General features: G+C 32.4%; 1 protein-coding gene across 1 annotated transcript in view; it reads right to left on the bottom strand.

Annotated features, from left to right (window-relative positions):
* Window positions 1-27,341, bottom strand: part of LOC127701138 (protein sel-1 homolog 3-like) — a 247,608-nt gene that overhangs the window by 90,453 nt on the left and 129,814 nt on the right. Inside the window, exon 12 of the mRNA XM_052204939.1 lies at window positions 26,073-26,254. Within this exon, the coding sequence (XP_052060899.1) occupies window positions 26,073-26,254 (182 nt within the window). The remainder of the gene's footprint in view (window positions 1-26,072; window positions 26,255-27,341) is intronic.

Here is a 27,341-nt window from a genome sequence, read left to right on the forward strand (position 1 = left end):
ACATGTTTAAAGTCCAAAAATGTGTAATTAAAGCAACACAATCCAGAATATCAATTATTGAAAGCGATTCATATTAACTGTAAATGCGATGCGTTATCACTGTAAGTGCGATCATTTCTAATGTGGAATATTTTTTAGGTGCGATAAATTTTCGTTGTGGTTTTATGTAATAGTTGGACATGTAAAAATGATTTGATGACTTTAATATCGATGACACTTGCAATCTAAATATCCGAACTTATCGATACATGATTACTTGAATATGCACGGCGAATAACCGCCGTACAAATGATTTCGTACGTTGTGCGTTCTCAAACGATAAACAACAACAAACTGACAGAAGCCGATATAGGATATTAAGAATATTCTGAGTTATATACAATTTGTATACAAATATATATTATACACGTTGTATGCATGTTAAGTCATCAATATCAATTAAAGAAATCCTGTTTTAACTCGAACTGTACTTCCTGAATGATTAACGCTCGTATGTTCACAAGAACTCCTTACAAACGCTTCAAAAATGCAAACATTAAATAGCTGATTTTGTGTCATGAATGGATACCCCATATCCTTTCTTTTCTATTTAATAACAACTGATATACGTGCAGGTTAGTTTGCATATCTTCCTCCAGAATAAACATCGTGGAAGAAAGACTCTGTGTAACACAAACTTGATTAAACTATAAATAAAAGCATGGTATTTTGACTCGAAAACTAAACGTGACCGTGCGTTTTATGATTTTGTTGTTGTTTATAAATTTGTCATTAATAAGTGTTAATGACGTAATATAAATAATATACAATGCTGAACATTTTGTTTTCCTAAACATCGATAAATACTTTTAAGTATTTGAAGAAAACATTATTTGGACGTTCTATCTACCAACCTCGCTTCGATACGCAGCAACATCTAAAATCAACTGTACGGCGAATATACCCTTGACATGTAGAACTACTAAAACCGTGTAGTAATAAACTGTTCTCAATTTGTCATGGTAGTTTCAAATTTACGTATTTGCTTATTTGCAACAACAATATGCAAGATATTCAAACATGCATTAAGGTGACCTCAGTTTTTGCATGAACGTTCTTTACTGTGTAAAATGTTTAAGATTGATGTTATTTATAAATTACGGAATTCATTTTTGTAATTCGTTAGAAGTTCACTCATAAAAGTAACCATGATCAAAACCTTCTGACTTTATTTATTTTGTTAGCAAGTCGGTTAAAGTAAGACTCTACTTGATTAAAATTAAAAAGATTCCTACTGTGAAAATGCACCACATATACAATACAAATGAATCGTCCCTACAGTGAAAATGAAAGTGTTGTATCATTATTAGACAGTAAACATGAATCGCATAACGAAAGCAGCATTGTGGTATTTGACTCAATATCAACAAACTGAATGACAAAACCAGTTATATATTATACAAAATTAACGATTATGTTAAAAGATATATTTTTCTGAAAATAAAACTTTACTGCTGCTTTTAAATCTCCTGCAAGAATCCGGGTCCGTTCGCGCCCATTCACGTTCGCGCCCATTCACTTTCGCCCCCTTTCACTTTCGCACTCTACACATTCGCACCCAAAGTCCGTTCGCATCCTACACGTTCGCACCCTTTTTATTGGTTTTGTGTTTAATAATTTTGTAATCGAGTTTTGGTAAGTGTATTGCTGTAAATATTTTTTTTTTCATTGTTTCAAAATAAAGTGAGATTCTGACAACATTTTTTTGTGTTGAATAAATCTTAATCATGTTTTAGTTAGTGTATTTCTATAAAAAGAAATTCATTGTTTCTAAATAAAGTGAGATTCTGACAACGTTTGTTTTTTGTGTTGAATAAATCTTAATCATCTTTTGGTTAGTGTATTGCTATAAATTTATGTTTTCCTTGTTTCAAAATAAAGTGATATCAAAGGGGCCAAGCTGTTAAAGTCAATTATCTTTCGTGTTTTTCTTTTAAAATCTTCAATGTTTTACTCATACCAAGCTAAATACTTGCAGTATTTACATCAAAGCAAGTTAAAACAACAATCATGATTTTCAAACACACAACAATAATACCAAATTTAGCTGTGTATAAATACCAATTAGCAGTAATCATACATTTGTATATGATTAACATTTAATAATTGATCATCAAATTGATGGAAAAAAAAAACATTCATATAATAATTCCCCAATTTTTATTCAGGAAAATATATTTTTTTTGGTATAAACATATAAAAAAGTATCTAATAATTCAAATTGAATTTGAATAAAAATTGGGTGCGAACGTGTAGGGTGCGAACGTGTGGGGTGCGAACGTGTAGGGTGCGATAGTGTATTGGGCGCTAACGGACCCGATACCCTCCTGCAAGCTATGTTCTTGCAATATTTTCAATACTTACCTATTTGTGTATCGATTTCGCACCTAGGTGGCTGTAGGTGCGATATAAACCCGTCTGCATATCTTACTGAGTTTATTGAAACAATCACTTGATAAAGTATTTCTTATAAATAATATCCCAAAATCATCAATTTTTCGTCTGTTTGTTTATCATTCTACATCAGAAATACATGACAGATACAGTAAAAAAGGTATATCGGGATTCGCACTTTATATACACTGGTACATCCCATTTATAGTATATACACTTTCTCGATAAAGTAAAAATTAAGTTATTATTAATACAAGGGGAAACAAAATAGAATCCGAACCGCACCTCCATATGCAGCTATTCCAGTCATAATTACGTTCGGTAACTTAAAAAATAAAAGTATTAAAAGTACTGAAAGAATAGATTCTATAAAAAACCTGAAATGATGAAAAGTTAATACAGTTATTATAACTTCATTCGGGTATTTAAGCTTATCAAATAATTTCCTTTATTTTACATTTATTTGATAAACTGATTGTTGTTAATAAATATTGTTAATGCAATTAATTATGATTCGTCAAATTTATTAGCTGAAAAAACATGTTTCCAAAATCTTAGTAATTATATTGTTTTCTTATGATATGATTAAATGCTGTTATTAATGTACAATTTTCTCGAAATATCTCCTTTTAAACTAAAACTTGGTGTTGTTTCAATACAGAACACTAAATTTTTCTCAAATTTTGTTCTTCAAAGAAATATGAAGACAATGGCTTGGTATTATTTTAGTAACATCGGTATATAAAAAGTAATTTACAATTTTGTTGCAATTCAGTGCACTGGCTGTGAGAAATGGGTCCATACCAAATGTGTACCCATGAGTGATTTATTATTAGAGAAATGGTCTGATGCTAATCTGTGTTTTCTATATGAGAATTGTTGTTTCACAAATGGAGAGTTCGACGGGATGAAATCTTTGAAAAGGTAGGCATTTTTCTTATATATAATTATATTTAATATCATTTAATGTTTCCTTTTTTGTTATTGGTGTTGATTTGTACTCTTTTAGGCGTTTATATATATATTTATGTGTGTGTGTTTTCTGTTTATTTAATTTCATATTCAACATTTATTTTACCCGTATTATCTCATTAGAAGGTAACATTATGCAATACCTGATTTAAAACATAATATAAGTAATCTGTGATATATTTATTATGTCTTTATGATCTTTCCATTTAACAACGATTACAGACCCGTGTCCAGCACCTTTTGCAATACTTTGTTAATTAGTATATACACGTATGACATGTATATTCATTGTTAAATTATAACACCTAGAGATAAGATAATTAATTTATTTCCAACTGAGGTCCCTTAATGAAAAAATATGAACAACATCAGTACATTTTAATCCTATTAATTACAGTCTGTATTACAAAAGTACACACATGTGTTTCAAGCAATGACAAATAAACAAATTTATAATAATACAGTAGATAAACAGTAAACAACGCTACACAATGCAATCATTTTGCTTCAATTAATACATAATTATATATATAATACGATGTCATAATATGAATTATACAATTCAAATTTCACCGTAGAAATAAAAAAAATTAACTACGGGATAAATTAATAAAATACCCATCACAAATAATTATTAAACGATATTGTTATATATTACAGTAAATAAAACAAAAACGTATTTACAGCATACATTACATATTTACATTCTAGTGACTGTCATTGGAACGTCGCTTTAAAAAAATCAATCAATTCGTTTACTAACACGGTTAATAAACCAACTGAGTGATTTTCACAGCGAGAAGTAAGGCCCGGTACCCTTTCTCCGTAAAGTGCACTCCGTCTGACGCCTCGTACTCCTTTCGATATACATTGACCGGTTTGAAATAGAAAACTAAAGGATTTTGAACAGCTTTGTTCAACATCATTCGATTAACTACGTCTCTTCGGGCATTGTATATTTCGGGAGTGAATCGGACGCGAAATCTAGACCGCTGCAAAACGGACATGAATACAATTGCAACTCCCCTCGAAAGGCAAGCTCCAATAAAAGTATCTAAGTACTTTTCGAAAGCAGTCTCATCAAATTGTAAATTACTGCAATCGTTTGATCCAATTTGACATATGACAACATGAGGCGCATAATGTACAAATAGGCCTGATTCAACTGCAGTAATTAACCACAGTGAGCCAACAGTACTACAGTACTTTGCTGTTCAAGTCGAGTTATCTACCTTATGAATAATTACGTCCGCCATATTGTTTTCAACAAGGAATTTGCATACAAAACATACAAATCAATTTTCTGAAGATAACTTGTACTTTTATTGATTATAAACGACTTAAATGTCTTAAACCTTATAATTGTATGCTGTTACACTAACTTAAGCAGTATAACACCATGTAAAATATTGTTATCGGGATAAATCTGTTTGTTCTCGGGATATTATTTTGTTCTTGTGTTATATTTATATTTTTAATACTGGTTAATGAAATCAATACAGTGTGTACTGGCTGGTCATTATCGCGTATGATACGATTTTGACACGCCTACATAGCTGATGAATATTCATGACTTTATAGATAAGGACAGCACGTGTAGCCAAAAACTGGGAGTTGTAGATTTGTAGCATAACTGTATATATGTAGTTGATAAAATATAGAATTAGAACCGAAATATAGTTTTTAATATTACATGCCAAGCGAGTAAAAACACGGATCTATCATGCTGGAGGACCTAAATTATATATATTAATATTGTGACTTTAATTTTAAATGTTTACATGAATAACATACGCAAACAATTACCGAAAATTGATGAACTTCCGTATATAAACAATAATTTAAAAAGTGTTCCGGTTGTTTTATCTGACAGCAAAGGTCGATGTCTACAAGAGCAACTTAATTTCCGAAATTCAATTAAATGGTGTTATAAATCGGGAGCTACTACAAAGAAACAGTTTAATTTTTTGAAGCAAAATTTAGCAGAACTTGTTAAACAGTATAATAACATTACATTGTTTGTGTGGTTAGGGACAAACGATTTAACAAAGAAAGAAAGAAATGGCAGTATTTCTTTGAAAAGTAGTGGAAATGACAGTCCAGTGTAAATAATATTCATTCGATCTACAAAGAAATTTACTTTTTCGTTCGTAATTTCGAAAAGGTCAAACTAATTTATATTGAAGTGTCGGTATATTCTATTTATTGGTGGAACGTTTTTCATGGTCATTCAAATCCTGAACAATTTCGTGAAGATGATGTTTGTCTACAAAACAAATTGAGCAGTTAAATATTTATATTCGTGACATCAATCGTATTTTACATGTACATTCTCCAAGTTTGTCGAATGATTTAGTGCAAACACGGAAACAAGGAAAACGAAAACATACATTTTCTAGTTACACTTTTACTGGATATTATGATGGTATTCACCCGCGTCCAGAGCTGTCAAGATTGTGGTTGCTAAAACTTTGTCGTGTATTTAATATGTACTGTATTTAGTTATAATACTAGAGAATTCTGCCTGGAAAAGGATTTATTTCAAAGATTCAACTCAAGTTATCTGTAAGTACGTTTATTACTATACTTAATAATTGTATGTGCAAATTGTCGCGCTACAATATTCCAGTTCCGAGTTAGGTATATATGTGTGGGAATCTGCGATACAAAATGCAAGGAATGAATAACTTTTTCTGTATGTGTACATTGGTACGCTACAATTTGAACTGTAATTGACATGAGTAGTCCAGGGATTGATTTTTCTTCCGCTGAAATTAATAACACCGCTGAATCTACGTTTTTGTATCAAAATGAAGATGGTTTTGATAATACTATTTTAACTCCAGATTTTCTAGAATTTAACGAATTTAAAGAACATGACATTTTTCTCTCCCTACCAACACCAAGGAAAAGTTCCACGCTAAAATTGCATTCTACAAATTTAGATTCATCGCTTCCAAAAAACTCAAACTCGTTTGCCAAAATGGAAAAAGTTGCCAACTGCTCAACATTTTCGGGTTATTCCCAGGACAACGCAAAGAAATTTTTATCGGAATTTAAGTCATATGCCCTTTTGCACGATCTTCGTGACTTTGACGGGAAAAAAGTAGCCGCGTTTCATCTTCAAATAAAAAGGTCCAGCATTAACCTGGTTTAATACCCTGAGTGAAAGATCAAAAGAATCCTGGAACGCCATCGAAGTTTTGTTTGAAGAAAAATTTACAAATTTTAAAAATCACAGCGCTATGGCCATGATGGAGGGTCAAATTTTCAACACCCTTAAATTAGGAAAATCTCAACAGCTTGAAGATTTCCATAGTCAAATCCTTGAAAAGGGAAACCTTTTACACAACCTGATCATGAGGTTTTGGCTAGATTCATAGAGGGCCTACCAGAGAAAATGGCATTTTTCGTACGGGCTGGTCAGCCATCAGATTTGTCCGTCTGCTAAAATGGCCGAAACATGTGGATACCGTGAGATGATATTTGAAAATGCAGTTTCTAGCTCTCCCACTGAACAAAGCGAAATTTCTAATCTCAAATCTCAGATTTCAAGCCTCACTTCTGCTATAAATCAGATTTCAACATCAAAACACGACGATGTCAATAACTCTACCTCGCAACCTACACAGCATGATTCTGAAGTTAAAAATTCCTCTGAATTCGCTAGTCTTACGAATGAAGTTGCTAAGCTCAGTAAAAATGTGTCAGAGCTTTTAATTTCGAAAGCCCCACAAGCATCATCAAATAGCCAATACGAGTCGCCACAAAATAATTTTCAAAGGAGACAACAGTATCAATACCCAAACACAAATTAAAATTGTTTCAACTGTAATTTTCCAGGACATAGGAAATTAGAATGCATTTGGAGTGGATTTGGACAAACAACAAGTAATTAATGCCAAATTTTTCACCAAACGGGTCACACTGCTTTTCGATGCAAATCCTTTAAACCAAATCAGGAAAACTACCAATACCCGACCGATACAAGGCCAAATCGTTCGGGTCCATAAATTCGAGGCCTAACAAGTCAACTATACCGATTCCAAACCAGATTACCTATCTACTTTTGATAATTTTATATATATGAATGTTTGTTGTGATAATGTTGATATCGCAGCTTTGATTGACACTGGAAGTTCAATTAACATTATGTCCGCTGCACTATACAAATCTTTACCAAGGCATGTTAAATCCGATATCAGTAGGTTCATTGAACCCATTAAATTAGCAAATGGACAATTAATATTTGTGGAAGGAACTTCTTCCGTAACAATTAAAACGAATCAAGGTTTACATGAGGTCAAAGTGTACATTCTTAGCACGACATCACATCCGTTAATTTTAGGTATGGAATACTTGAAATCTAGTAATATTACATTGAAGTTCAGTGAATTTAACACAAACAGTAAAAATCATTATGTGAAATGTAATAAAGGGCTAAGTATTCAGCCCAATTCTGAAATTTTTGTTCGGGCAAATGTGCCGAAATATTTATCTGTTGGTCTTCAAGGTATATGTACAAACAGTGCGTTTTCGTTAGGAAAAGGACTGCTTCTTGCAAAAGCGTTAGTCACTGTGTCAATTGATAAAACTATTCCTTTGAAGTTAATGAACCCTACAAATACAACAATTTCAGTCTCTAAAGGGTCAATATTGGCGAATTTTCAGATATTGAATGCTGACTTTAGTGTTATAACTGAAAACATTAAATGTCCCCCTGTAGTTCAAAATGTACAGATCAGTGGATCCAAGAATCAGATTATTTCAACTGGTGAAAAACAATGAATTTACCGATGAAACCAAAACTGTTTTTGTCAAATTTTAGTATTCCTGAACCATTAAATCCGGAACAAACAACGCAATTAACTGACTGTTTATATGAAAACAAAGACATTTTCGTAACAAAAGAAAATCCTGATCTAGGGTTCTCAACTTATATACAACATAAAATAAATCTTAAACCTGATGTTAAACCAAAACACCAACAACCTTATCGACTCCCGCCACATAAAAGAAAAGTATTGCGGCACCATTTAGATGAACTCCTTAAACAAGGAATCATAGCACCGATTAGCGAGGAAGAAAATGTGCCTATCACAAGTCCAATAGTCTTGGTGACTAAACGAAAAAGACAAAATGATACTTTTAAAAACGAAAAGGATGCAGATTTATCACAATATAGATTTTGTTGCGATTTTAGATATTTAAATTCTTGTACCGAACAGTTCAAATATTTTATTCCCAATCTATAAGAACTTACAGAGTCATTTTCACAATTTGTTCCAAACTATATATCGTCAATTGATTTGTCCTCTGGATTTTTCCAGTTAGGTATTGACCCCGATTCTACACGCTACACAGCATTTAATACATGCTTTGGTACATATAAATTTTTGCGTTTACCGATGGGACGTAAAGAAGAAATCCCGTAGAGCAAGTAATTTAGACAGTTTTCAACTTGTGGTTCCAAGATTAATGAGAAATTTAGTGTTACACATGTGTCATGACTCACCTCTCGGAGGTCATTCTGGAATTAAAAATACAATCGATAGAGTACGTGAACATTATTACTTTTCGAGGTTATCTACAATAGTATCAGAATATGTCAGAACATGTCACGAATGCCAAATACGTAAAACCTCAAGTGTACACACAAAAGCAGGTATAATTTCATTCCCGACAACATCAGCACCGTTTCAGGTATGGGAAGTAGACTTATGTGGGCCTTTTCCACTCTCATCGGCAGGACATAAACATATATTCACGGCTGTTGACATGTTTAGTAAACTTGTATTTGCTGTACCTTTACATAATTGTGATGCTCTGTCTGTGTGTTATGCACTTTTTCAATTTTTTTCGTCTTATGGTGTTTGCCATACTTTATTGAGTGACCAAGGGTCAGAATTTATTTCAAAAGGTACAAAAGAACTATGTAAAATGTTGGAAGTTTCCCAAGAGTTTACACCAAGTTTTGCGCATCATTGTCTAGGTACATGTGAACGTTCACATCGAACATTAGAAGAACGAATGACTCCATATATAAGGAAAGGTCGACCTTGGAATGATATATTATTAGCTGTAATATTTTCAATGAATTCCTGTACACAATACTCGCCATTTGAAGTGGTATATGGTAATAGACCCCAATTTCCGCTTTCAACTCCTCATGATTTAGATTTAAGAGATATTCCAAAAGATATACACGTTTACCTTAAACAAATGCAACAAAAATTGAACACAATAAGAAAAGAAGTCCAAATAAACGTTGAAAAGTCAAATGCTAAAATGGTTGAAAGAGTTAATAAAACAACATCACTTCTAAAATTGTCAGTTGGAGACTATGTGTACTTGCACGACGAGCCTATTGGACAGGGACGAAAATTACAAGCTAAATTTACTGGACCTTTTATAGTGGATAATATACCAAGTCCTCATTTAATCAAAATTAGAGATCCTGAAAACAAGCGAAGACTTCTAATGCCTGTACACATAAATAGATTAAAAATGGCATATATTCGTGCCCCGCAACCACAGCCGTATTTCAACATGTAAATGAAAGCCAAAGTTCAAATACTACTGTCGATTCTTCTACTTCGTCATATTCTGAACAAGTCCCCGTACGTCAGTCAACTAAAAATAAAAAGCCACCCGCAAAATTTAATGACTTTGTTAATTTAGATTCCGAGTTAGGAACAGAATCAATATCATCAGACGACAATCGATATCATAAAATCAAACATGTTTTAGCAAGGAAAATCGATAACAATCAATTAAAATATCTTGTACAAATTGTCGGCGAACCAGCACAAAATTCTATATGGGTAGAGGAGTCAAGTTTATCACCAAAAGCAAAGAAGATAGTTCAAAATAGACCACCTCCAATGATACTGTGAGTCTATTTCTGTGTGTGAAAATTGTTTCGCCACAACCAAGCAACATTGTTTCAGTTGTTTTATACAGATCTGTGTGTGAGAATTGCCTCGCCACAGATAGTCAAGAGGAAGTTTATACTTGTGTGTAAGAATTGCCTCGCCACAAGATTTCGAAATTGAGTGTGTGAAAATTGTCTCGCCACTCTCTATAGAGGTAACAAAATACCAAACCACGGATACCATAGATGTAGATGGAAGAATATTTGTGTGACAATATTAAATAACTTTGACATTTTGATGATATGTTTTAGAATTGATTTTTCATTGAACTGTTAGTGACATTACCTACATTTGTTTGTTATATTGATTTTTTTTTCTTTTGCATGCTTATATATAGGGCTACACGTGACTGCATTTAGAAGTAGTATATTTGTTGTTGTTGATCCTTAATTAAATCGTGCTGATAAGGTTATTTGTAAAAGTTACTTTTGCTATTTGAGTGACTAATTGTATTATGAATTTTTAAGTGGAATCAAATGATAGAAGAGGTATAAAGTGTAATAGTGGCCAAAAATTGGTGGCCGGGATTTTGTTAGAGGGGCCAAAAATTGGTGGCCGGGATTTTGTTAGAAGGGCCAAAAATTTGGTGGCCGGGATTTGGTTAATTGTTTTGAACGTTGAACAACAGATGTAGTAGCGCAAAAGATGTTATGCTAGAAATAACCTATGTTTTCATATGTTAATATCTATTTTGATTGAATGTTGTAAGAATCTTTAATCTCCGGCCAGGGATTAATGGATAATTGTGTGAGTGTGTGAGATAAACTAGTAATTATTATTTGAAATATATTAAGAGTCACGGGTCTCTGCTAGTGTCATCACTTTCAAACATGTATGTTTATTTAAAGCTACAATTTATACATCGCAAGTGTTCACTTGAGCAAAGTTGACAGTTGTAATCTGTCGTGCTCTTGGAAGTATCCGTTAGATAAACAAGTGAAAGTTTAATGGTCAAGATTTTACGACCTCTGGTATCGAACATCTGCGTCTGAATATTCACAGAGAGATATTAATGGTGTTGTGGTTTCTTGTATAATGAGTTATAATGAGCTTTGGTGGTTAGATTTGTTGATTTGTAACCATAAAATTTATGCACACTTGACATTTTGACAAATCAGATAAACAGAATTTCCGTTTCAAGAATTGAAAATAAAACTGTTAAAGTTAATTACACTGGTCATTACGTTTAAACCATGATCATCGATTTTAATTGAAAAACATGTTTTATTGTTTTCTCTTTTCATATACATTTTAACATAATACTCTTTTTAACTGCATATTTTAATGAAGAAAAATAAACTTTTATTCAAATTCTTTATATTTATTAAGGTCTTTCCACTCCGTTAGGAAAGACCTTATTGTTTTTCTAATGTTTTTTTTTTTTCTTTTTTTTTTTTTTTTTCTTTTTCTTTTTTTTTTTTTTTTTTTTTTTTCTTTTTTTTCTTCAAACATTTTTTTGGGAATGCCCTCCTCCCGTTTCTGTTCAAGTTATCAAGACCAAATATGGACCATCGATAGACATCATCATGAAGTATTACCACATGACCCTGTTAAGGATTTCATCATCCCCTGTAGAAGTTATCCCCCTTTTATTGGATTTTTTCAACATGGCCCCCCTTCGTTGTTTTTGAAGATATCATGACCTTATTTTGACAATAGGTTGATCTCATCATGATGTACTACCATATGTGACTGCATAGGATTTCATCATCCCCTATGCGAGTTATATTCCCTTGAAGCGATTTCTTTCCTTTGCATTTTTCTCAAAAAGTATTAGAGATAGAATCGATTTGAAAACGGCAACATATACAGGAACTGATGGCAATGTTAATGAACATATAAAATAATTTTGTTATTGACCCTTATAAGGAGTTATTTCTCTTAAAAAAATATACACAATTTTTGAAAAATTGTATTTCGAGAACCCTAAGTCGTAGAGACTTGGGACCTACACCAATAATCTTAAGTTCATGTGACCTTCAATTTGCACCCAAGGTCAAAGGTCACAGAGTGCAAAAAAACTTTACGCTGCAATTTCAAGCTTGCATATTAAGAAAACCATAAGAGTTTGCTGCATACATACTGTGTATAAAATGTTCCTCTCGACGAGCTCTACATTTTATACATTAGGCTCAAAAATGTCCGACTGTCTGTTCAAAAGTTACATTAACATAATTCTTAAAACTATAGTAACATATGTATATCTTTTAAAAGGTAACAGATATCAACCTACTATAAACTGCAAAGATGATCAGTAATTCAAGGCCTTCAATTTGAGGTCAATGTCAGGTCATGATGAAATTTAACCTTGACCTTCAGAGTGTACTATGACCTTGACCTTGTGACATTTGAAAGGTCAAGTGGTCTTGAGTTGAATGGTGGTAGTCCAATGTCTCTACGACTTACGGTTCTCAAGTTTGATATTGCATCATATATTTGATAATTCATTGTGACCTTGATGAACTTTGGAAATGTCCAATTTTTTTTCTAAAATGTTGTCCTTTTACTGTAGATCATTTTTCTTTTAACAAATTTGAGATACCTGTTGTCGTTTAAGAGATAATGCACTTTGAAATTTTGCGAGCGGAGGCATGTATTTCTTAATCAACAACAGGTAACCACCTGAAATTATAAGAAATTGAAGAGTTTAACATGGTTATATGTTTGACTAAATACCAAAAACATTCAATGAAAAAAAAAACCAAAAAATCAATTTGAAATTTTCATGTTTTGCATTGACTTTGTAAGTTTCATAAGTTCTATTTATATAATTGATATTGCATCATTTATGGCACTTTGCCAAATTGGGTCATTTGATATATCAAATTGAAGGTCTTAACGAGCTCTACTCGAAAATGAAAATGTAAAACCCCCTTTTCATCCCAGGGGGAAGGGTGGGGTCATTTAGTGCAAAAAATTCAAACTTCTCAGATGGTTAGGTTGTCGCATATCAAATGAAAGTCCATAAAGCGTACATTTCAAATATCAAATTGACGTCCCCAAAAATTGGGTTGGTTGGGGTCATTGAGTGCAAAAATAATAAATTTTCTTTTAAGATAAGGTTGTTGTATATCAAATGAAAGGTCTTACCGTGTACATTTCAAATATCAGATTCCCGTCCTCAAAACATTAGTTGGATGGGGTTATTAAGTGCAAAAATCAAACTTTCTAGAACATGGCGTTGTCGCATATCAAATGAAAGATAATCAAGTCTAGATTACATATATCATACTTCCGATATCAAAAATGTAGGCGGATGGGGTCATTAAGTGTAAAAAGTGAAAATTTTCAGAAAGTATGCTTGTCGTATATCAAATGAAAGCTCTTAAAGAGTACATTACAAAAACATCACTTTTGCAGGAAAGACCTTTCAATTGTTTTACAAACAATTGAGATACTAGTTTTTTCTTTTTTTTTTCCTTTTTTTCTTCCAACATTTTTTTTGACAGGCCCGCCCCTAGTTTCTTTTGGAGTTGTCAAGCCCAAATATGGACCATCGATAGACCTCATTATGAAGTATGACCAGATGACCCTGTTAAGGATTTCATCATCCCCTTTAGAAGTTATCTCCCTTTTATTGGATTTTTTCAAGATGGCCCCCCCCCTCGTTGTTTTTAAAGATATCATAACCTTATTTGTACAATAGGTAGATCTCATCATGATGTATTACCATATGAGGCTGCGTAGGATTTCATCATCTTATTTGAGAGTTATATCCCCTTGAAGCAATTTCTTTTATTTGCATTTTTCTTAAAAAGTATTAAAGATAGAATCGAATTGAAAATAGCAGCATATACAAGAACAGATGGCAATGTTAATAAACATAAACAATTAGTATGTTATCAACCCTTATATGGAGTTATTTCCCTTGAAAAATTACACACAATTTTTGAAAAATTCTATTTCGAGAACCAGAAGTCGTAGAGACTTGGGACCTTCAACAATAATCTTTAATTCATGTGACCTTTAACTTCCACACAAGGTCAAAGGTCACTGAGTGCAAAAAAAATTTACGCTGCAATTTCAAGCTTACATATTAAGAAAACGATAAGAGTTTGCTGCATACATCCTGTGTATAAAATGTTCCTCTCGACAAGCTCTACATTTTATACATTAAGCTCAAAACTGTCCGACCGTCTGTTTAAAAGTTACGACGAGATAAATCTTAAAAGTATAGTATTGTGTGTATATCTTTTTAAAGGTAACATATATCAACCTACTATAAAATGCAAAAATGATCAGTATTTTAAGACCTTCAATTTGAGGTCAATATAAGGTAATGATGAAATTTTGTCTTGACCTTCAAAGAGTACTATGACCTTGACCGTGTGACATTTGAAAGGTCAAGTGGTCCTGAGTTGAATGGTGGTAGTCCCATGTCTCTACGACTTCCGGTTCTCAAGTTTGGTATTGCATCATATATTTGATGATTCATTGTGACCTTGATGAACTTCGGAATTATCCAAATTTTTCTCTACAATGTTGTCCTTTAACTGTAGACCATTTTATTTTTAACAGATTTGAGATATCGGTTGTCGTTTTAGAGATAGTGCACTTTGAAATTTTGCGAGCGGAGGCATGTATTTCTTAATCAACAACAGGTAACCATCTTAAATTATGAGAAGTTGAAGAGTTTAACATAGTTATATGTTTGACTAAATACCAAAAACATTCAATGAAAAAAAAACCCAAAAAAATCAATTTGAAATTTCCATGTTTTGCATTGACTTTGTAAGTTTCATAAGTTCTATTTATACAATTGATATTGCACCATTTTTGGCAATTTACCAAATGGGGTCATTTGATATATCAAATTGAAGGTCTTAATGAGCTCTACTCAAAAATGAAAATTCTAAAACCCTTTTTCATTCCAGTGGGAAGGGTGGGGTCATTTAGTGCAAAAAATTCAAACTTCTCAGATGGTTAGGTTGTCGCATATCAAATGAAAGCCTATAAAGCGTACATTTCAAATATCAAATTGACGTCCCCAAAAAATTGGTTGGGTGGGGTCATTGAGTGCAGAAAATAAATTGTCTTCTAAGGTGAGGTTGTTGTATATCAAATGAAAGGTCATAATGTGTACATTTCAAATATCAAATTCCTGTCCTCCAAAAATGAGGTGGATGGGGTTATTAAGTGCAAAAATCAAACTTTCTAGAACATGGCGTTGTCGCATATCAAATGAAAGATCATCAAGTCTACATTACATATATCATACTTCCGATATCAAAAATGTAGGCGGATGGGGTCATTAAGTGTAAAAAGTGAAAAGTTTCAGAAGGTATGCTTGTCGTATATCAAATGAAAGGTCTTAATGAGTACATTACAAAAACATCACTTTTACAGGAAAGACCTTTCAATTGTTTTACAAACAATTGAGATACTAGTTGTTTTTATTTTTGTTCACCAAATTTCGCAGTTACTAAATTTAATACATAGTATTTTAATGAGAACTTTTGGGTTTTTTTTTTAATGTGTGTATATTAAAGTACAATTTATTTGCATATAAATTGTTTCAGATTTTTTTTTTATTATCGAAATTTTTATATATATATAGATTTCATTTACCAGTAAGAAATTGTTTATTAAAAATATAAATATAACATCCCCTAATTTGTGGGCGGGGATGTTATATTTATATTTTTAATACTGGTTAATGAAATCAATACAGTGTGTACTGGCTGGTCATTATCGCGTATGATACGATTTTGACACGCGTACATAACTGATGAATATTCATGACTTTATAGATAAGGACAGCACGTGTAGCCAAAAACTGGGAGTTGTAGATTTGTAGCATAACTGTATATATGTAGTTGATAAAATATAGAATTAGAACCGAAATATATTTTTTAATATTACATGCCAAGCGAGTAAAAACACGGATCTATCACTTGTAATCCTCGGGAAATCGTGGTACCCAGGTAAGGGTACTCTGCATGTTACTGGTTTTAATTAGGATTATGTATATTTTCTGGTTACCCGTCTGACAAAGGATTTAGAAAATTGAAAAATATATACATTTGATCTCAGTTAACATCCATTCCATGTTATCTTTTATTAATGTGAATAAAATCATGCAATAATTTCATTCAGAATCGGACAAAACTAAACTACTTATGTATTGTCAAAACATACACTGTGATCAGGTGCCATGTTTGTTTTCTTTGATCACGTCGGTGTTATGACTTTATATATCCTTAATCTAGCTATGCACTAGGGTATTATTAGAATGACAATTACGTGTCACATTTAATTGCAATATAAAAAATTAAATTATTTGCATGGACAAATGTCGAAGTTCGTCTACGTTTGAACATTAATTAGTCGCCATTTTTTTCGTAACTTCAAAACAAACAAAATGTATCCATTCTCTCAAGAATAAAACAATGTTTGATTCTATGCTGCTTAATTAAAGGTAAGACCATGGCTGAAACCGTTTGCACCCATAAGTTATTTGATTTCCATTGTAAAAATATTACAAAATATCTTCACAAGTCGAGTTACGATGTCAGTGTAAACTGGGACTATTATACTAACGGGACTGGAAACTGTTGAGATTTCATTGTCCCGATAGCGGATTATTGACTTTTTGTTTTGATAGACAGCTAATCGTGTACCGTGGTTAATTAGCCTTCGATACATGTAAACAACAGATTTCGGCGAACAAGTCATCATATAGAATACCGTTAAATTGGTGGATTTAAAATGAAATAGAAATAATTAAATGCAAAAAAAATGTATAAATAATAAAACCATTTTAACAAATTATAATAAAATATATTTACTAGAAAGTACTAAAAACTAATAATGTTTTTACATAGGGTTGAATCAATGCCGATTCAAATACGTTTTTCTCAATTTTAGATAAATCATCGAATTTGTTATAGTTTATGTTTATGAAAAATTACTAATAAGTAGTCAATTATAGTGTTAAATAACAAATTAAGTCGAAATGCCGGCGCTGTACTTGACCGCTAAGAAAACAACGTTTAGAAAGTTAATAGATCATGATTAATCCCAATAAAAACAATATTTTTGCAATAAAATTAATATAATAGTCCCAGGTGTAAACAGTGCAGGATCGATGATATAAATCTTTAATTTGTGTGCGAGAGAGTTTTTCTAATAAATATACTAAAGTGAAGGTGGAATAAGTAATTTCTCAAAAGCAATCAGACACACTTAAAATATTTTAAATATACCTTTTAAATTAATAACAAAATGAATGCATAGCCCGTCGTGTCGTTGTTTACTTCCGACAGCGGCCGCTATTTTCAAAATATTGCAAACAAATGCCAAAATGTGAACTTTTCAATCAAATTTTGAAGTACAAAGTTTGTTAGGTAAACTGATTTGAATTTCGATTTCTTTGCATTAAATGTATTGTCGACCTGTTTAGGGGTTGGAAGAATATTATTTACAACAAGTAAGTTGAGAAAATTGAAGATATAAAGATGTACCAGCTGCACCAGGGATTCCCAAAGTTAAAAAGTCAAAAACCCGATGACGTCAAAAGTCATACGACCAAAAGAAACATAATTGCACGAATACAAATAACAGGGAAATTAAAGTAAAATAAAAAGATACACAACTTCAGCACCTATAATCTATAACTCAAGACCATCTTGTATTATTTGTGAAGTAGACACTGAATATTATTTATAAGGTCATGGTATTTTCCGATGAATTTTTTGAGAAGAAAGGACGAGACGTTCTTTAACAAAATTTCGTATGAGTTGAGAAATGTATATACCATACACGGGCGAAGTTGGTATATTGCTGGATTAAGGTGAGGAAAATGTATAATTTCAACTTGAAGTCGTCTCGTTTGTCAAAGATTCTGGTACTGTGATGACCGTTGTTGTCAAATTCGAGGTAAATGTCTAGAAATGATGCGGATGAAGCTGTATCTGTGGTTTCTTTAATCTCTAGTTCAGGATGATAAATTAATGGGACACAATCAGAAAAGCTAGTATCGTTAAGGGAAAGAACATCATCAATATACCCGTATGTGAAATTAAATAATGCAGCTTCTTTGATCTTCTTGTTTTTTACAAGTGTCTGAAGGAGCTCCGACTCATATAAAAATGAGAAGAGGTCGGCCAGGAGAGGTTCACAGTTGGTTCCCATAGGAATGCCACAACCTGTTATAAAATTCTACCTCCAATTTCAACAAATATGTTGTCAATGAGAAACTCAAGCATATAGATCACTTGTTTTTCGGTGTAGCATGTTTTATTTTCGGGCTCATTTTTAACCTATGTAGAATTTTATCCCAAAACAACATTTGTAGCGTATGGTACCATTTTTATGGAGAAAAGCATTGTGGATTATTTCTTTAAGACGGGTTTTTAATTTTTCAAATGGCATGGTGGTGTAAAGGGTGGAAAAATCAAAGGTTTTGATAGAATTCATTTCAGAAAATGACCGAATTTCAAATGAAGCGAATTACAGCAAATATAGGTTAACATCTGGCCTTCAATGGATGTTTTTTCTCCCCCTCCAACAAAGCTAAATTATCAAAACATGTAAGTATATTAATAAAAAATAGAGTTCCCATGTCTCCCGCCGATGCACATATTTTTAATATCTATACTAGGGCAAGAATTCCAACAAAATGGCACGTGTTGTCGTGCTACTCATACCCCACTCGTCATGCAAAGTATCGGAACAGGAAGGAGGGGTCTTACAGATCAGAAAAGGGCTCACACATTACAACTCATCACTGCTAAACAGTCGACCAGTAGCACTTGAGAAATGTTTGCCGAAAATTTAAAAGTTCATTCAACATATTCAAAAAGTATTGACAATAAGCAAGGATGTCCGACAGATAATAAAATTCTCACACGATACAACTAATCACTGTCAAATCGAAGTAATATATGAGAAAAAAATAAAGGAATATTTGTTTGACAAAAGGACGGACAAGGTGAATGCAATACAGTCCCCACTCCTAGAGTAGTATATATTTCGAGGTTCTTTTAAACTTTTTCATAAATATCCTCAAAGAAAAGGTGGGCGTGAGATTGTTCACAAAGCAATTTTCCGTATAATTTTCATTTTCCTTTTCTCTCTCTCTCAATTTGTCATGGGACATAATTCCTGTATAATAATTGATCGGCACTGATTTTCGAACTTATCTAGGGCTTTGCTAAAAAAACTTTTGAAATAAATGACATAAAATCCTACAAGAAATGTAGGCTTGAGAGCAATTATAGTGCAATTTTCAATACAAATTTGATTTCCATGGGGGATAACTCCTTATAAATAGTTGATGGCCAATGATTTAATAACACTTCCGAGACATTGCTGATATGATTATTATGGCCCTGCCGACTTAGGTCGGGGCCATATAGTGTCACTTTTATCCGTCATTCCGTCATTCTGCAACGAACAGTTATACGGACTTTTTTCTAAACGCCCTCACATATTGAGCTGCTTTTTAGTATGTGAGTGTGCTATGATGAGTTACAGATTGGGGTTAAGTTTGGTTCTGCTCCGCTGATTTTTGCCGAAATTACGGGCTGTGGACTTTGAAAATAACAGTTAAACGGACTTTTTTTCTAAACGCATTCACACATTGAGCTGATTTTTAGTATGTGAGTCTACTATAATGAGTTACTAAAATTTATTTTTTTTTGCCAAAATTACGGGCTTTGGACTTTGGAAATTTCCTAAAAATGGCTTCAAGCTGTTTGGAGCATGGCCATTCTGTCGTTCCGACAAATCTAGTTTTATATGCATTTGAAAAAAATTCAATAGAAAAGTAGACTTGCGAGCGCATATAATATATTTATTTTTAAAGGCATAACTTCTTCAATAACGGATGGGCACTGATTTTCGATAATATCAACTGCTAAAATATAAATTTAATAAAAATATGGCCAAAGACGTGGTGTTATAAGGGGTGTTAAGCCTCTCTGAATTTTTTTTATTCCCATATCATTGTCTAGAAACTTATTACAACGATGATTTTTTAGTATATTCCGATGAAAGGAAGGTTACCTAGCAACGGATTTAACCAAATAGTAAAATGATCACGTATGCCTTGCTATGTCTGTACAAACTCTGTCAAGTTCAATTAAGATTGTCTATTAAAGAATACATTGAAGTTACAAACTAAAGCCAATTCAATGCTACTAAATGTCTATCAACAACCTTGCCACAGAAACATTGCTTAGCAACGGCTGAAAAGTCGGTTCTTTTTGTTATCTGAAGAAAAAATAGGAATTTTGGAGAATTGGCTTTCATCTATGAAAAAAAGAAATCAAGTAAAGTATATAATGAACTTTTGGCAGAAAAAATATTTACAAAACTATTTACTAGAGGTACTACGAGAAAGCTCACCAAATGGCCCCCGCCTCTTGGAAAGTTTAAAATAAAATTTGCTCAGGGAAACCCCGAAACAATTCAGACCAAAACAAAATAGGAGGTGCACAATGGAAATACATGATTAAACTTCTAAGAAAGTTTCGCCAAATTATGATAAGGGGTTTAGGAGGAAAAAAGATACAAATGTGTATCATTGGACATACGACAAAGTCCTTTTCATCTCAAAGTAAACCCTAAAAAATCATCCAGATGAATAAATGAAAAAGGAGGTACAAAGTACATCATGTGAGTAACTTTCTGTGGAAGATTGAAAAAATGATGAAGCAGTTGCAGATACAAAAGAACGACCGAGCAAAGGGATTTATGACCAAACAATAAACTAAATACATATATAACAGACAGCAAACAACGACAACCATTGAATTACAGGCTCCTGACTTCGGACAGGCACATATAGAATGCGGCGTAGTTACATATGTTTGTGAGCGCTGAACCCTCCCCCGTAGAGTCTTAATTTTTCCGTTCGCAAAAGAAAACAATTTAAATAAACAATGAACTATAATTCATAAACCATTTATAACAGGCAATAACAAATGTTCTTAACTGCAGTTCAATAAAAAAAAAAAAAAATAAGTACAAATAAAATAAAAATGTTGATATAGTCAATCTAATCACGGGGAAATAGTCTTAACTGGAACATCGACCGAACGTGATACAGGTCAGGCTTTGGTCAATCGTAATCAGTAATTGTAATCAGCTGCAACCAATCACAATTTCATTGTAATCCCGTGTAATCAGTAATCATGCATTTTCTTATTACAAGTAATTGTAATGAAATCGACTACAATGCAAAATACAGGTGTAATTAGTATTATCTTTAAAAATACTTTTAGATTACATTCATATGATGACTTGATGATTACAAATTTTGTATATGAAACTTGTTTTTGATATACAATAGAAAAACAAAGAATATGGAGTATCCATCCATGACACAAAATCAGTATATGCACAGCTAAAAAAACCACTAGAGCAAAGGAACAGGACTTTTATTGCTGTTCTTCATCTCAAAGTCACAGTGAGCACTTCGACACAGAGGAAAAAAGAAAAAAAAATACTGTCAACTCACTATAAGTTTAAGACGGCCCCAGCACCGGCTTGATCGGAATTCTTTGGAAAAATAAGTTGGATAGACTTTGTAAGACGTAACACCACCAAATGAGGCCCGGTCAAAAAGAACATACTGGAAAGTAGAACATATTTAAAACAAAATAGTTCCTACGCATAGGTGTAAATATTGAAATATATATTTTAGTTATTAAGGTATCAAATGAAAGGTGAAGGACTCATGATCCTTGTGTAACACATAGTGACTGATAATTTTGAATAATACAAAAATGTATGAATGAATTCTAAAATTCATTCGCATGAATAAAAAAATCATCAGATTAGTGTTCACTATGATTGATCATGGTTCAATATGATTGATCCTATTTCCCATTTAACAATTTCAGTATACCCTTGCTTAAGGGCATGTAAAGTCAAATGTATGATTTATATATAAAAAAAAAACAGTTCACTAAATACATTTACCTTTTCAAATGTCTCATTTTGAGACTGAGTCCTTGTGATGTTAGATGTCTGCTTTGAAATCTTTTGTGTTTTCTGATGGAACACTATTGATACTAACTCCAATTTTAGTTCATAAAAACATTTGTTATATCTTAATGGACATTCAGCAGCATAGAACAATGGTTTTGGAAATTTATTTTAATTTTGACTTTGATAAATAATATTGGAATATAGAAGAGAAAGGAAAGATACCAAAGGGGCATTCAAACTCATAAGTCGAAAATAAACTGACAACGCCATGGCAAAAAAGAAAAAGATCAAAAGACAAACAACAGTAAACAAAACACAACATAGAAAATTAAAGACTGAGCAACACGAACCCAACTAAAAACCGGGGGTGCTCTCATGTGCTCCGGAAGGGTAAGCAGATCCTGCTCCACATGTGGCACCCGTCGTGTTGCTCATATGAGTTCAAACCCGATGATAAGTCTAATTTGGTAGGTCACATTCGAGGTAAAGGAAGACTGGATTGTGGTTTCGACGATAGGAACATATCCGTCGTCATCTGTGAAACAAATATTCCGTAACGGTCAACCAACTTGTGATGGCGTCTGTAGGACACATTTTGTTTCGACTTTATGACAATTTTATTCTCTCAAAAACTATGATAACAAAACGCAATTTTGATCTTTCCCTATTTTTCAATAAAAACCAACAATTTGTTTTAAAAAACATGCCCCCCCCCCCCCCCCACAAAAGAGTTATGATATCATTCATAAAACGTTATTGTATTTTTTTTAAAGATTTACTGAATATAACATATACATGTATGTATATGTTTTTGTTACTATTACAAAAAAGGAATGGAGACTAAAGGAGTGCTACAACATAAACTCAAATAGACAAAAAAGGGTTGCTTAACTATGAAGAAATAATATAGAGCAAAATGGCCTACACATTAAAAAATACAGAACACAGAAATGAAAGACCCCCTTCCCTGCCCAAACTGAAGAAATTCCCATGGTGCCCCACCCCCAGGTTGTAGAGGTCCTGTGCGATACTGTTGACACATTTTCAATCACAATTTGCTAAGTGCGGCGGAGAACATTATGTTTTTATATTTTACTAGAAAACTGACATGTTAGCACGAGACCCGCTTGCATATTTTTATATGAGACGCAGAATTAAAAAGAAAGCATATGCCTTTTCTCAGGAATTTATTCAAGATAGCTTTTCCATAGAGTTGAAAGTAAACAAAGTCTTTCGTAATAATTAAGTTATAAGCTTATAACGGACGTTTTGAAATTGCGCTAAGAATCATTTTAAGCATATTATACCTACATATCCTACGTCATTATCACTTATTTGAAGTATTATATTTAAATAAATGCTCTTATTTCTATTTCCCTTTATTTAATATAAACACATGTTTAACAATATCTTATGCATCCAAGTTTATTTTATAATTATCTTTTTATATATTTTCTCATAAATTTAGTTATTATTACGTCAATTCGAATATAAAGTTGTTAAAAATTGAGTAAACAAAAATAAATTAAAAAAATAGTTAAAAACAGAACAGAGAACAAAATCTAGAATTTTGAATTACATAGTTGCATAGTTCGAGTTACAATTCTCAAACGTTCAATTGTCGAGTTGCACTGTTACAAATTAAGAATTGCAAAGTTGGAATTTAAAAATTACAGAGTTACATACATACAATTTAAGAATTGCAAAGTTGGAATTATGACACCTTTGGCTTTTCATGTATAAAATAAACCGTGTTCGTTTGTAAATTTTGTATGAAAATAGATTACTTTTATTGTAAACACCAATAAAAAATACAAGGCTTATAAGATCTTATAATTACACCAGACGCGCGTGTCGTCTACATAAAACTTATCAATGGAGGTCGAATAAAACAAATGGAAGGCCGAATCAAATACGAAGTTGAAGGGCATTAAACCAAAAAAATAAGACAAATTTAATCATTGGTGTAGAAGAAAAAACCTTAGTGTTTCGAATAATTCAACATATAATAATCAGATAATTTACAGCAAATGACCATATCACTGATATTTCATGTCAACACAAAAGTGAAGACACAGGGATGGTGATACCCTTGGGGACGAAACAGCCACCAGGAGTGGCATCGACCCAGCGTTTGTAGAAACTCACCAAAGATACCATGCTTATAGTTTGGTACGCCAGACGCGTGTTTCTTCTACAAGAGACTCATCAGTGGCACTAGAATCAAAACAGTTGGAAGATCAAATCAAATACGAAGTTGAAGAGCCTAAATAACTAAAATACGGCCTAGCCAATCTATTTATTCCCTGGTGGTAGAAAAAACTTAAGTGTTTCGAATAATTCAACATTTTATAATCAGTAAATTTACTGCAAATAAACATATAAGTGATATTTCATGTCAACACAAAAGTGCTGACTACAGGGCTGGTGATACCCTATGGACAAAACATCAAGCAGCAGTGGCATCGACCGAAGGATTGTAAAAACTCACCAAAGATACAAGGCTTATAATTTGGTACGCCAGACAAGCGTTTCGCCTACAAGAGACTCATCTGTGGCGCTCGAATCAAAACAGTAGGAAGGCTAAATAAAAAATGAAGTTGAAGAGCATAACAAACTTTTCATTCGGAAAAGTTGTGTCAAATACGGCTGGAACAATATATTCCTGGGGGTAGAAAAAACAATATAAATTCAAAAGGATCCAACATATCACAACAGTCATAACTTTCGATAAATTCTTTTTACAATTTTTTCCTTCAGACCATTTCAATAAAGGTATAGGTTCACTAAGGGTAAATATTGGCCCTTAATATCCATGAAAATTAATCTCAGCAATTGAAGTAATAATCTAATGAAACATATAAAAATATATGAGAAATACAAATTTGTCATGCTCACACCTATAACAACAGTCATAACTTTAGCTAAATTCTTTTTATCGTTTTTTTCTTCAGACGACATTGGAGATATGCATGGAACACGAAAAGTTTTTGTTAGGGTGTGAACGTCATCCATATACAGCTTTTTATAGCAAATTTGATTTGGTCGAAGGATGCGTCCAATGTTTATCAGAAGGAACAAATTGGTATAAAATGGTAAAATATCATATCTCAGAAGTTCTCAAACTTATCGCAAACTAACACTAGACAGAAAAATACCACATCTTTTTTTATCTAAATATGCATATATTATATCCTGAATTTTAGATATGATATTACAAAGTCTGATTTCTAGAACTAAATTGAGACCTTCGTGGCAATACTCCGTTGGCTATGAGGAACTTTTAAAGTGATGGTATAAAAATATGACCGTAATATGTCTACTTGAAGTAACTGTTTGTCATTAGTTGGAATATTGATAAAAGCGATGGTATTAAACCTGTTTAAAATATACTGTTAATAACTACAAATGATTTCGATCGGTTTGAAACACCTGTTTTATGCATGCGTTTGTTATCTATATAGCTTTTGAAATTACCGATTGCGATCAATTGTAATCTGTTTTATGCAATGACAATGACAGATTTGATCGTAATAACAAGACCGGTTTGAATGTAACACTGTGCTTATAAGTAAAAGTAGTGCTCGCTACTTTTCATATTTTTGCAATGTTATTTTTCTAAAGGCAGAGAGAATACGGTATCAGTGGTTAGTGGTTCGTAGTACTTTAGCTTTTTTCAATGAAATATTAGTCAGCCAATATCATCATTTAAAAAAATTAAATATGCATTCTATGTTTATGTTATCTACCACAGGTCCTGCCATACTTGATCCGGGTAACATGAATTCATATTACCTGGGCAGACAGCACACCTTTCTTTGCTTGAAGCTTTAGCCAATGAAATATGTCTCCATCTTCATCCGTCTGCTGTTTTATTTGATCTTCATCAGTTAGTCTTATAGATTCTGTGTAAACGTCAGTGTTTTTATATATTTCTTTGTCCTCCCTGGTTGTATCAGCAACATACTTAAGATAAGCTAAAAGATATTTTTATCAATTCATTATATTACAATTAATCAAGAATCTGGATAAGCACATGTTTACCTGTATGAGTGAGATATAACAACATGCAACATATGGCAAAATCCTAGGTACTTTATTCATTTGATTTGCACCACGTGTCTTTGACCCTTTTGATTAAATTACTTCCCTTAGTTGAAGATTGAAAAAATAAATTATATCAAATTTGCGGATAATCCAGTTCTTTTCCGTCTTGGATCTAAAACTAATGTGTCGTTGAAAACTTCCTTTGGCGGATATATACAAATATGATGTGTAATTCTAAGGAAAAATACTTAAAATTTGACTATTTACGAAATGGGAAGGATGAAATCATCATGTTTATAGAAGAATTTGGCCAAAAACTTTAGACAGCAGGTAAGATAATAGTTATTTAACCTGAAAATTCAACCTGCAAGGTGTTTCCCTATATGCGGACAAATCATGAACAATCTCTTCTTGTATCTTTATTTCTATTTGGAGTCTTGCTTTTTTACGATTTTTCGTTATTTTATATAGCAATTATACTACGGTTACGCTTCCGATTTTCAAACTAAAAAGGCCGAAAGTTTTTCAAAGCAGACAATGTTCATTTGTACACGGACAGAAGGCAAAAAACATGTACAATTCACCTATATGCGGACACATTGTTGATTCGACATTAGAATTGGCATATTTGCATTTTTATTTTAAGGGCATGTATAATTCTATTTTAATGGCTGTCGTCGTGATAAGTACCCCAAATTTTGCCATATGAAGAAATCAAGAACATCATATTGTTTTTTCTTTTTGAAAAAGAATTAACACTGACGGGGTATTTTCTTCTTTTGATTTTTTTTCCAAAATACATTTCATTTCACCTTTCATATTTTTTTATTTCAATTTGCATCGTTGCACAAAATTTCATATACATATATATATATAAGTACGTCTGAACCAGTGACAACTCTACGACATATTTTATCCATCGGATCACCAGTGATGGTGATACAAGGCTGGAAACACATTCTATATATATAATTCGTCTAAATAACAGCCCAACAATGTTAAATACACACACACACA

This window comes from Mytilus californianus, unplaced genomic scaffold (genome assembly GCF_021869535.1).
Source record: "Mytilus californianus isolate M0D057914Y unplaced genomic scaffold, xbMytCali1.0.p SCAF_5, whole genome shotgun sequence".
Lineage (NCBI taxonomy): Eukaryota > Metazoa > Mollusca > Bivalvia > Mytilida > Mytilidae > Mytilus > Mytilus californianus.